This window comes from Panicum virgatum, chromosome 6K (genome assembly GCF_016808335.1).
Source record: "Panicum virgatum strain AP13 chromosome 6K, P.virgatum_v5, whole genome shotgun sequence".
In the NCBI taxonomy this organism is placed as follows: domain Eukaryota; kingdom Viridiplantae; phylum Streptophyta; class Magnoliopsida; order Poales; family Poaceae; genus Panicum; species Panicum virgatum.
The window spans coordinates 4,229,661-4,241,840 of NC_053141.1; the positions used below are offsets into that span (position 1 = coordinate 4,229,661).

Here is a 12,180-nt window from a genome sequence, read left to right on the forward strand (position 1 = left end):
AGCCTTCGCTTATACTCAATTTGCTCGGATACACAAAAAACACGGTAAAAAGAACTCCTTTGCTTATACTCGATCTGAAATCAGTTTTACAACTACCAGCACCACCGCTGAGGGCGTTTTACAACAGTGATCGCTTTACCGAACCGTTCTGAGGTATGGTGTGCCCATTCAAAAATCTTGTCCTCAGGTATGTCTAAATTCACAAAAGCATGGCAAAATGGTACTCTAACTATTGGTTCAATTGTCACATGCTCGAGAGCAGCACCCATTTCCAAAATGCCACACAGCAGCTCGACCTGAGCCCGGTAGCAACGGAACCCACTCATGTAGATCGTCTTGAGGTGATCAAGGTGGCACATAGGGTAGGAAACTGCATCAGTGCATCACCATGCCAACAGCTTCCATCAATCATATTATACATTTGTTTCTCTAAGACAAATTTGTAATTATTCCATAGCCAAATAGTTCCTTTTCTAGTTCCATCCATGTAATTCTTTTTTTTTTTGAAGGACCATCCATGTAATTCTTGCTAAATCAAAAGGAGGCTAGTGTTTGTCAACAAAGAAACAAAAACAAAAACAAGATAGCAGACAACTCACATGTAATTCCAGTGTCTCCAAATGAGGTGCCAAAGCCAAATACTGGGCCAGCTGAAGAATTCCGCTGTGACTATTTGGATCCTTAGTGACAATAGTTATTTCATAAGCCAGATGCCTCAAATTCATAAACATGCATGTTGCCCTTGTTGTCAATATATGCACCTGAAACATGACCAAAACAAATAATAAAAGATTAACACGCCCATTAGAGCAGGTAAGAAGTGAGCAAAGATAATAATTAAGATGCCCTAAAAAGAAGATAATAATTAAGAACAGCTACCTGTAAGGACCACACCGGTTTATTGATGTGCATATTAGCATGCACATTGAGCACCTTCATTGCTGAAATACTGGGAATTCCATTGAATACATGGCCCAGTACTTTGATGTGGTCTTCTTCAACCCACCTCCGGTGAAAAGTCAGGATTGCCTTCTGTAATTTTGAGCAACCATCAAGCACTATAGGAATCACAGCACCTTGGTACCAAAAATAAGAAAGATCAGGAACACAAAACCCAACCATCTGGACACGCATATTGGAAATTAGCAAATGCCGAAGTTTATCAAGTTGGTGGGGTATATTCAGATCAGCCACACCAGAGCAGGTGATGAGTGCCAAGTCCTCAAGAATAGAACAATTTAATAGCAACCCTGGAAGATTTCCAACTACTTGAACACGGTGCAAATGAAGCTTCCTGAGTTTTGCAAAGCCGCATATATATGAAGGTGTCTCTATAGAAACATTGGTGAGAAACAACGACTGAATAAAAGGGCAATCTTGAGCACCTAAAGCCTCAAGAGGGAAGTGATAAACCTGTCCGGTTGGTCCTACATTGTTCCTTTGTGGCCACAGGTTTATATCTAGAATCCTAGCCTTCGATGCAAGGGCAAAGCTAATCCACCTATCAAGATGATCTGAGTGATCCTTCCAAAGGCTGCATTTGATGCTGAATTTATTGAACCCTATTCCACTGTGCTGTTGAATAATAGAGTTTACTGTCTCAATGAACATTGCGCTTTCTATTTTGCTACTATCATCATCAGTGCACCGGTCTCTGCTGTAATCAAAGCAAAGATTAGGGTAACGTGTCCAGAGCTTTCTCCAGCTTCTAGACAGGATGCTTGTCCTTGCAGCCTCTTTGAGTGGCAGAAGCGACAATACAAGAAGTTGAATTTCCTGCTTTTTTTTTCTCGAACACGCAGGAGAGCTGCGTATCTTTGTATTAAGAGAGAAAAGAGTGGTCCAATACAGAAAAAACACCCCACACCTTGGACCAGAGTGAGGAGCATGCAGATCTTAGGAAAACTATTACATAAGACCCTAATCAGGACCAGACCCTAACCATGACCAACTAATGGGCTTGCACCACCCCCAACTCGAGGTTTAGGGCAGTGAGCCTCTTAGCCCCTGAAATTTGCCAAAGGTGGGATTCCTCATTAAAGGATTGCACCGCCACCTGTAGGTTTGGAGCCGCCTTGTTGAACACACAAGCATTCCTATGTTTCCAAATGGTCCATGCTCCGAGGATGCACAAAGAATTGAAGCCCTTCCTATGTTGTTTCTGAAGTTTCCTCACAGCTTTTTTCCACCAATCAATGAAGATAATACTCCTCGTGGGTGTCAATCGATGCAGGTTTAAGGGCTGTAAAATGGCAAACCAAAATTGCCTCGCAAAAACACAGGAAGTAAAGATGTGCTGAATGTTTTCCTCTTCGTGGTCGCAGAGAGGGCAGCGCTCAGGATGTGGGAGGCCTCTTTTTTTGTAAACGGTCTGCAGTCCAACAACGATTCCGAATGGTCAACCACAAAAATGTTTTGCATTTCCCGGGCGCCCACGACTTCCACACTTTCTTCCACGGTTCGAAGGAGATGGAGCCAGCGAAGAAATTTTTATAGGCTGATCTTGTTGAATTTCCTGTGGCAAGAAAGGCAAATAAGAAAGGGATCAGAGACAAAGCACTCAGAGTGAGGACACAATGATTGAAGCGCACATCAGATTTCATTTTCTTTTATAATGAAAAACGAGCAAGTGCTAGCAAATTATAAAACTGAAACAGATATGAAAGCTAGCACAGAAAACTTAAACACACTAGGGGAGCAACCTAAACAGATTGAAACCGTTAGTTCCCAAAAAAAAACGATTGAAACCGTTCAAAACATGCATGGCAAGCAATCTAATTTCCCACAAACCAGCAACTGTGCCAGGAATTGAGCTACTCCCTTTGTTCTAAATTATAGACATTTTGACTTTTCTACATACATAGTTTTTTCTTATGTAACTAGACATAAGGTATATCTAGACACATAGTATCTACAAAAGGCAAAACGAGCATGCCTTTGTATCTACAAAAGGCAAAACGTATTTCAGATTTTCATACGAAGAACTAGATCGCCTGACACTGTGCAACAAATATAATTCGAACATTAGATTGTGTGGGAGCACTGCGAGGAGCTCCAAAAATATTCCCGGATTACCCGACCCAACGAAGCGGAAGGCTTTACCTCGGGGAGGTCCTCCATGCGGAAGGAGAACGACGGCGACAGCCGCGGCGGTGCCGTACGCGCGTCGTTGACGCCGCCGCGGTGCTCCACCAATCTCCTCAGCTCGGCTGCCGAGAAATTTGGGATTCCGCCATTGTCAAAATTGGGCTTCGCCGGTTTGCTATCCATTTTGTGGGTTTCGCTCTTTTGCCATTATGAAACAAGAGCACAACTCCAATGCCTTTCCACCCATTTCCATTTCATTTTCCATTTTCTTTTCGTTTTAGCAACATGAACTGACCTATTCGCCCTTCAGTCAAACCGTCTCCTCTCTGTTGCTCGTGCACCTTCCCTCTGCTGCTCGCCTGCTCCAATGGCCGCCGCCGCCGTCTGAACGGCATGGCCCTCAGGCAGGCGCCCCCTCCTAATCCTCTCTCGATGGCCCTAGGGCCGCCGCTTGCTCGTTCCTCCGCAGATGGTGCGGAGGTTTCCCCCGTACTCGTCGACGGGCAGCTGCGACGCGCTGGCGCTAAAGATGGCGGCGACGAGTCGACGACACCGGCGATGGCAGCCACGGCGCGGCCTGCCATCCGCGCCGCCCAGCGCGTGTTGCAGCCGCGCGCCCTCACTCGTCCTCCCCGCGGCAGGCGTCGACGGCAGTACCCCAACCTCCTCCCCGCCCTCCTGCCCTGCCGCGCGCCCTCGTCCTCCACGCGGCTAGCGCCGACGGCCGTGGCCCGACCTGCTCCCCGCACCTCGCACCGGTGATGGGCTGCCTCCTCCCCCGGCGGGGACAGTCAGCCGCGCCCCCGTCCTCTTCCTGGAGGCAGGCGAGCAGCCAGGCACTCGAGTCTCGGGTTGGAGGTAGTGTTGAAAACGGTCGGAAACGGTAATTATTCGGTAATCAGTTTTTTTGTTATTTTTCTTTGATTGCGAATAAATAGGATATAGAATCTTGTATACAAATTTGTATTCTTGTTTTGAATATTGAGCTTGTAAAGATTCATAAAAGATAAACCTCGAATTCATCCTATATTTTCTCAAATGATAGATATAAAATTCGGTATGGATTCGGAAACAAATTCGGTATTTTTTTCACTTTTTTTGTTGTAGGGAGCAAATAATGCATAAAATAATTTATGCAAAATTTTATTCTTATTTGTAATAATGTGCTTGATAATATAAGAAATGATCACCATCTAATTTTATACATATCTATTTTAAAATATTAAATTTGTTCTAACAGTTCAGATTACCACTTTCATCCCTAGTTGGAGGGGGCGTGGGCCTAGGGCCATGGCGTGCAGGGGGTTGAGGCGGCCATGGGAGTAGGAGAAACGGAGAGAAGAACGACGGAGACCGTGCTCGAGAGGATAAGAAAATATAAAATAAATTGGAAAATGATGAAAAGACATTGTAGTGGGATGTGCTCGTTTTATAATGACAAAAAAGCGAAGTCCAAAAAAAATAACAAACCGCCGCTTCCGGTCATCGCTGGGCTGGCGGTGGCTGCGACTGCGGGCCGCGGCTCTCGTGGCGCTGGGCTGGGCTGGCATGTTTGGGCCTACATGTTCACTAGGAATGGGTCCAGTCCAGAGAGCAGCAGTCCGGAATTTGCTGGCTCTCCTGTTTGGAGCTTTGGGCCCCAGGCCCTCTACTATAGCAGAATTCTTAGAGCTGGAGCTGCTGCAGTCTTCTCCAAATCTCCCGAAGCATGCCATAAAGATTGTTGCTGGGATCTTTATCATCTTTGCATGAAGAAGAATGTTTCTTTGCATAAAATTTTGATAGATCTTGTAAGTTTGAAAAGTCACTTGGTTTCTCATCAACATAGAATCTCTTCAAAAGTTCCAAGTGCTCAAGTAAATAAGTGAAACTTGCCTCAGAAAGCTCTCAAGATAAGATGAAAACAACAGATCCTTTTACTGTCGTACTCTTAATAACACGGAGACAACACTACATAGCACTCCTTGGCTTATACTCAACCTGGAACCAGTAAAAGTGGTATGCAGGGGGCTACCGATACTCCAGTGGTGGGAGTTCTGCGACAGTGATCACTTTCCCAAACCGCTCTGAGGTACGGTGCGCCCATTCACAAATCTCATTCCGAGGTATGCCTAGATTCATCAAGTCAAGACCATATGGTATTCTCACCATTGGTTCAATGGTGACTTGCTCGAGCACAGCACACATTTCCAGAATGCCACAAAGCAGCTCCACCTGAGCCCGGTAGCACCGGAACCCACTCATGTAGACCGTCTTGAGGTGATCATGGCGGCGCATACTGTAGGAGACTCCCTCACCACGCCAGCAGAGACCAACATACACATGATACACCATCTGTTTCATAAAGACAACTCTGTCAGTATTGCAATCTGCATAGCCAAATAATTGTATTTTTTAGGTCCATCCATGATTAAACCCACAGATGTTGCCTTCTGTTCAGCAGAAAAGAAAGGAAAAAAGAAAGGCAAACAAAAGTAAGATAGGAAGTCACTCACATCCAATTCCAGCGCCTCTAGCTGTGGCACAAAAGCCAAATACTGAGACAGCTGAAGAAGTCCACTGTGGCTATTTGGACCTTTTTTTAAAATAATTATTTCATAAGTCAGATGCCTCAAGTTCAGAAACATGCATGCTGGTCTTGTTGGCAACGTATGCACCTGAGACATCACCAAAACAAATACAGAACATTAACACCTCCAGATGAACAGCTAGTAAGCAAGCAAAGATAATGATAAACATCAGGTACCTGTGAGGACCAGACCGGGAAATTTGTGTACATATTAGCATGCACGTGGAGCACCTTGACTGACGAAACACTGGGAATTCCATGGAATACATGGCCCAGTACTTTATTATTGTCTTCTTCAAGCCATGTCTGGTGAAAGTTCAGGGTTGCCTTCTGCAATCTTGAGCAACCATGAAGCATAATAGGAATTGCAGTACCTTTGTACTCAAAATGAGAAAGATTAGGAACATGAAACTCAACCATCTGGATACGCATATTGGAAATTAGCAAATTTCTAAGTTTATGGAGTTGGTGTGGAATATTCAGAACAGTCACCCCCAAGCACGCAATGACCTCCAAGTCCTCAAGACTGGAACAATTTAATAGCAAGCCTGAAAGATCTCCAATAATTTGAATGCAGTGCAAATGAAGGCTTCTGAGTGTTGTAAAGCCACATATATCGGAATGTGGCTTTATAGAAACATTGGTGAGAAACAAGCACTGGATAAAGGGCGATCTTGAGCACCTAAAGCTTCAAGAGGAAAGTGGTGAACTTGCTTGGTTGGTCCTACATAATTTCCTTTTGGCCACAGGTTCACATCTATAACCTTAGCCTTTGATGCAGTGGCAAAGCAAATCCACTTGTTAAGAATATCTGAATCCATCTGAAGGCTGCACCTGACACTGAACTTATTGAGCCCTATTCCACTGTGCTGCTGAATAATAGAATTTACTGTCTCAATGAACTTTGCTCTTTCTATTTTGACACCATCAATACCAATGGACCCATCTTTGCTGCCATCAAAGCATAGATTAGGATACCGTGTCCAGAGCTTTCTCCAGTTTCGCGACACAAGACTTGTCCTTGCAGCCTCTTTCAGTGACAGCAGCGACAACACAAGAGATTGAATTTCCTGCATGAAGAAAGGACGACAAGGGTTGAGTTTTGATCAAACCACCTGATAGGCGCAATAATCACTAGTACTCACTAGAAACACAGTGTGGCTTTGCCGCACTCTTGTCAGAGCCAACCAGCCAACGGATCATTCGTTATGCAGATTGTCTGCTATCGTGTTTTTTTCAGCCAGTAGACCATTTCCCCTTCAACAAAATATTTTTTTTAATGTTCAACAAAAGATATTGCAGCTGTAAGTTGTAACAAAAGATTGAACTTGTAGTGTTAGGCCTATTTTTCCTTAAATGTGCAATGTCACATGATTTCTAGGTAAGCAGCAGTGACAATCCAGAGCACCCAAAAACAAGTGGAGTGATTAAACACCAATTCAGGTTGTGGTCAGAATGGTTAGTAAAGACTAAGGAACTGAGGATATCTTGAGCAGATGAATAGTATCCCTCTCAGCTGGAGTCAGGAGTATGATCTGAAATTCCGAATGCACATAGCACGAAAAAGTAAGGAAAATTATAGCTTAACCCTATACTCAGTGTCACTAATATAAATATCCTGTTCTGATTTCTAATACATGAGTATTTATGATCTGTTCTACAAAAAAAATGAAGTTATTCCTGTTCCTGAATTGTAAGGGACTGAGTTTTAAATCTGTTGCTACAAAACGAGTGGGAAGTTAGATGAAACGACCAAGCATTTTCAAACTGCCCATTTAGCTGTTTGTTGGCTCCAACTCTTGGAATCCTGATATATCGACATAAATCAGAACATGAATAGAAGTAATATTGCAGGTGCTAAATTTCTGTGAAGTGGGATGTATGCTGAGGTATTTGTTTTGGGTACTAAAATTGTCATGATAGTTCAGTTTTCTTTTCATTTGCTTGATTGCTTCACATTACTGCTACATGGAGAAGTTGCAAATTAGATTCCACATTTCGTTGGCACAGAAACAGATTGAAATTAGGACAAAGCAACAACAAAAGAGTTATCAGTTGTTATTGTGCTTGATGTTTTGATAAAAATTATTGAGCTTGCTGATACATAGCTATAGTTACTAGATCTTCTGGTTTGGGTTTCTTCTTTTCACTTGGAAAAAGTATATAAATATATTAATATACCAGAGAGTGTCAGTTTGTCACTATATTAAATTTTCTGGGAAATGGAATAATTCAGGACAATTGCAACTTAGTCATGCATGTCTAGTTCAAACGAACCTATATTACCGAATACTGACAACTAGCATGGGGGAAATTGAAGCCTAACTTCAAGCGCATGCAAATCTATTGGCACTCTAGGTCGCGCAATCGACATGGACGTCTTGCAAGACACAATGAAGAAGCACCAGGAATGCAAGGTCGGATACGATTTGCCGGATTGGTTGCTACTTGCTAGACCAGGAACTTTGATGGACTCGTCTCCGTCCCTCCAAACCGACCCAACGAAGCCGAAGCGAGGAGTAAGGGTTTGCCTCGGGGAGGTCCTCCATGCTGAAGGAGTCGTCCAGAGACGGTGGCGGCGGCGGCGGCTCGAGTGCTTCGCTGACGCCGCCGTGGAGCTCCAGCCTCCTCCGCTTGGTCGCCGTCGCCGTCGCCGTCGCTTCACCGCTTCCTCCGGCTCCGCTCATTGCTGGCGGCCTTGGTCTGCGGGCCGGGTCTGTATCTAGCTCGCACTGGGCCGGCCCACGGCCGTGGCGAGCTGTGTCCTTCGGTCTTCCACAGCAGTAGCAGCAGCCTAGCAAGCAGGCAGGTTTCGTTTGAGAAGCACATTTTTCAAATTTCCTCCATCTGGATATCTTGATCTGAACTGCGCGCTTTTGGCCGTATGAACACTGAAATAATAATTGCACTTTTGGTCTTCTTTTGAACGAAAGCAAAGCACGAGAGCGTGCCTATTCCATTACCTCTGTTCAGCCTGTCTGCTTTCGGTTTATTCCGATTTATTCTCTATCTTACATAATACTATTGAATCAGCCGAAGTTAGCCAGCTTTTTACCAGCCTCCTCCGCTTGGTGGATCGAGAAGAGGTTAAATCCAGGCACTGACAACCCTTGTACCAGTAAACAAAAAGATACAGTTTTTGTATAGATTGTTGGAACCGACCACATATCGACCACCACCTGACCTTCTGAATCCATCGAATCGGCATCTATCGATATGGTAGGCGCCGGCAACGGCAATGCTGCTGATCCCCGGCCTCCTCCAGGTCGACACCATGCTGGGCTGCAGCGCTCGTTTCTCCCGGCATCTGCTCGCTCGATCGTCCCTGAACCAAACCCTTGCTGCTGGTGCTGGATGGATATGGGATAGCTAGCTAAGGTGCTAGCTGCAACGAACTGCAGGTCTGCACCCATCGTTGTCAACCTTTTCCCGTGTCCCTGATCCCATTCTTACGCAAGGTAGTATCCTTGTCATGGCCATCTCTCTCTCTCTCTCTCTCTCTCTCTCTCTCTCTCTCTCTCTAAATTAATAGTGCAATAATCCATCTGTCGACGACGGATCAGCGACAAAATCCGTCATTAAACTCACGCCAAACGATCATTGATCCATCTGGTGTTATGGAGTATGAACGATGGACTAACAGGTGGCTTGCCTCAGTATATATGCAGATGCAGATGCCAGTCCTCCAGCTCTCTCCCGTCTGCCTCCGGCATATATAATATCCGGCCTCCCATCCTGTGTCCCGGCCGGCTGTTTCTTTCATTGATCCTTCATCATCAGATCAGATCAGTGTGTGCGTAGGCTTGAGTAGAAGAACTGACAAGCAGCAACCTCCTCCATCCATCGATCTCTCCACTCTACTGGTACGCGTCATCGTTCCTAGCCATCGTGTGTATATGGTGATGACGGGGGCTCTTGTTCCTGTGGCGGCGATGGCGGCAGTGCTTGTGGTGGTGGCTGCCGTGATGGAGGCGGCCGCGGCGGCGACGTACGCGGTGGGCGCGCCGGACGGGCTGTGGGACATGCAGACCGACTACGCCCAGTGGGTCAAGACCAAGACCTTCCACCCCGGCGACAAGATCAGTGAGCACTGACCTCTTCTCTTCCTTTTCTTTTTGCTTTTTGCTCTACTACTAGTAGTGTAATACTCCCTCCGTATATAGAAAAGTCAAAACGACTAATAATAATTTAAGACGGAGGGAGTAATAGATAGATCCTTCTCCGTGCGTGTCCGTACGCATGCGGAAGAGGGAAGAGATAAAAAAAATTAAAAGGTCCCTTCCCTGGTTTATTTTGCAGCGTTCACGTACTCGCCGGAGCTGCACGACGTGGTGGAGGTGACCGAGGCGGGGTACTGTGACACCCCGGCCCAGGACTTAACAGGATTAATAGGATACTCATACCAACAAGTCGCAACTTTTTTTCCGGAAGCCGGTCTCCAAAGAACTCCGAGGTTAAGCGTGCTTGGCACGGAGAAATTTGGGGATGGGTGACCGACCGGAAAGTTCTTCCCGGGTGCGCACGAGTGAGGACAAAGTGTGCAGAAAAGACTGGTGTTGGTCTGTGAGGACAGTCTATGTCCTAGAAAGCAGCCAGATGTAAGCGGGCCCGGCCTCGGGGAGGCGAGACATTACAGCTGGTATCAGAGCCGATTCTCGCGGTTTCACGGGCACGTACGGGCATAAGTGCGGAGGCATGAGCACGGGCGCGTGGGGCCGCAGATGCCACCGGCATGTGCACGAGCGCGTGGTGTTGGTCTGTGAGGACAGTCTATGTCCTAGAAAGCGGCCAGATGTAAGCGGGCCCGGCCTCGGGGAGGCGGGACGTTACAGCTGGTATCAGAGCCGACTCTCGCGGTTTCACGGGCACGTACGGGCGTAAGTGCGGAGACATGAGCACGGGCGCGTATAAGTGTGCTTGGCCCAGAGAAATTTGAGGATGAGTGACCAGCCAGATGTAAGCGGGCCCGGCCTCGGGGAGGCGGGACGTTACAGGTACGGCACCTGCTCCAGCGCGTATCAGAGCCGACTCTCGCGGTTTCACGGGCACGTACGGGCGTAAGTGCGGAGGCATGAGCACGGGCGCGTGGGGCCGCAGATGCCACCGGCATGTGCACGAGCGCGTGGTGTTGGTCTATGAGGACAGTCTATATCCTAGAAAGCAGCCAGATGTAAGCGGGCCCGGCCTCGGGGAGGCGGGACGTTACAGCTGGTATCAGAGCCGACTCTCGCGGTTTCACGGGCACGTACGGGCGTAAGTGCGGAGGCATGAGCACGGGCGCGTGGGGGCGCAGATGCCACCGGCATGTGCACGGGCGCGTGTAAGCGTGCTTGGCCCGGAGAAATTTGAGGATGAGTGACCAGCCAGATATAAACGGGCCCGGCCTCGAAGAGGCGGATTACAGGTATGGCACCTGCAGACCTGCTCCAGCGCCAACAACTTCTCCGCCTTCCGCATCGGCAACGACGTCGTGGCGCTCGCCGCCGTCGGCACGCGCTACTTCCTCTGCGGCCTCACGGGCCACTGCGACAACGGCATGAAGATCCGCGTCGACGTGGTCGCCTCCGCGCCTGGCCCCGCCGCCGCGGGGCCGGCGTCCTCTGCTGCCGCGCCGCCCTCGGCCAACCGGTGGGCGGCGGCTTCCGCCGGGATCGCCGCCGCCGCCGCGTTGCTGCTGCCACCCGCAGCTGTCGTCGCGCGGCCGCTTTGGTAGCTACGAGTGGTTTGATTGTTGGACGCGTCGTCTTAATTAATCTCGTACGACTACTTTGTTGTTGTGTAATGTAGTTTTGTTTCAGCTGCTACGTGTCTGTACATCTTTGTTATTACGATTTCAGTTTAGATATTTTATGGATTATATTACATTTATTTACCTGTATTTTGCGTGTGAGTCTTTAAAAAAGGTGTTTTGTGTGAGAGTTTTAAGTTCTTAGTAATAACCTCTGCAAGTTTTTCTCTTTTCAGTAGTTTGGCACTAACCTAACCTAAGCGGAGTACACCGTACACGTAGGATCAGCGAATTAAGGCAAAGATCGGAAGTGCATTATTACTCGTTTATTTGCACGACAGCCATAGCTACTGATGAGCGCTTGACTTTGTGTGGATCGAGATCGAGCATGCGACAGTGACTAGAAATGAATTGCATCAATATCGTCATCAAATGGATCACATGTTTGAACTGACCTGCCAACAACGGCCTGTTCCTTTTCTACCATGCTCCTCGATTTTTATTACTAGCCACAGTAACGGCTTCATTTGAAGCTGCACCCTCCTCGATCAGTCCTAGTCATCAATCATCTTTGATTTATAGGTCGACGATTCAAGGTTCAACGCCTGTGCTTGCTTGCTTGTCTGACTTGTTCCAAGTTTCGGGAATGATGAATGATGATGTGCCCTAAAACACATCTCACCTTAGATTTTTTTTTGAAAAGCTACCTTATAATTTTTTTTTTGAAAAGGAGCTACCTGCTTAGAAATTTAAATTGCCAGGATTTTATGATCGCGGCTTTCTAGGTTTAGATGAC

General features: G+C 46.9%; 2 protein-coding genes and 1 pseudogene across 2 annotated transcripts; 1 reads left to right on the top strand and 2 right to left on the bottom strand.

Annotated features, from left to right (window-relative positions):
• Positions 1 to 45: 45 nt before the first annotated feature.
• LOC120711339 (F-box protein At5g03100-like) lies at positions 46 to 1,896 on the bottom strand (the record flags this gene model as incomplete). The annotated part of the gene is made up of 3 exons (XM_039996832.1): positions 46 to 370; positions 600 to 761; positions 880 to 1,896. Coding segments are annotated over 3 exons (1,227 nt in total), but the record flags the coding sequence as incomplete, so codon positions are not given.
• A 2,956-nt stretch (positions 1,897 to 4,852) lies between these two features.
• LOC120711340 lies at positions 4,853 to 9,114 on the bottom strand (annotated as a pseudogene).
• Positions 9,115 to 9,197: 83 nt separating this feature from the next.
• On the top strand, positions 9,198 to 11,588 carry LOC120711341 (basic blue protein-like). The gene is made up of 3 exons (XM_039996833.1): positions 9,198 to 9,739; positions 9,956 to 10,012; positions 11,050 to 11,588. Exons 1-3 carry the CDS (start codon positions 9,553 to 9,555, stop codon positions 11,367 to 11,369), a joined length of 564 nt encoding a protein of 187 aa, XP_039852767.1. The 5' UTR covers positions 9,198 to 9,552; the 3' UTR covers positions 11,370 to 11,588.
• Positions 11,589 to 12,180: the final 592 nt, after the last annotated feature.

What these genes read in the sequence shown, in the direction of transcription:
- LOC120711341 (XM_039996833.1), top strand. Translation starts at nt 9,553, where the DNA reads ATGGTGATGACGGGGGCTCTTGTTCCTGTGGCGGCGATGGCGGCAGTG. An exon ending in CCACCCCGGCGACAAGATCA is followed by an intron (nt 9,740 to 9,955) that starts GTGAGCACTGAC and finishes TTTATTTTGCAG; the next exon opens with CGTTCACGTACTCGCCGGAG. An exon ending in GGTGACCGAGGCGGGGTACT is followed by an intron (nt 10,013 to 11,049) that starts GTGACACCCCGG and finishes GGCCTCGAAGAG; the next exon opens with GCGGATTACAGGTATGGCAC.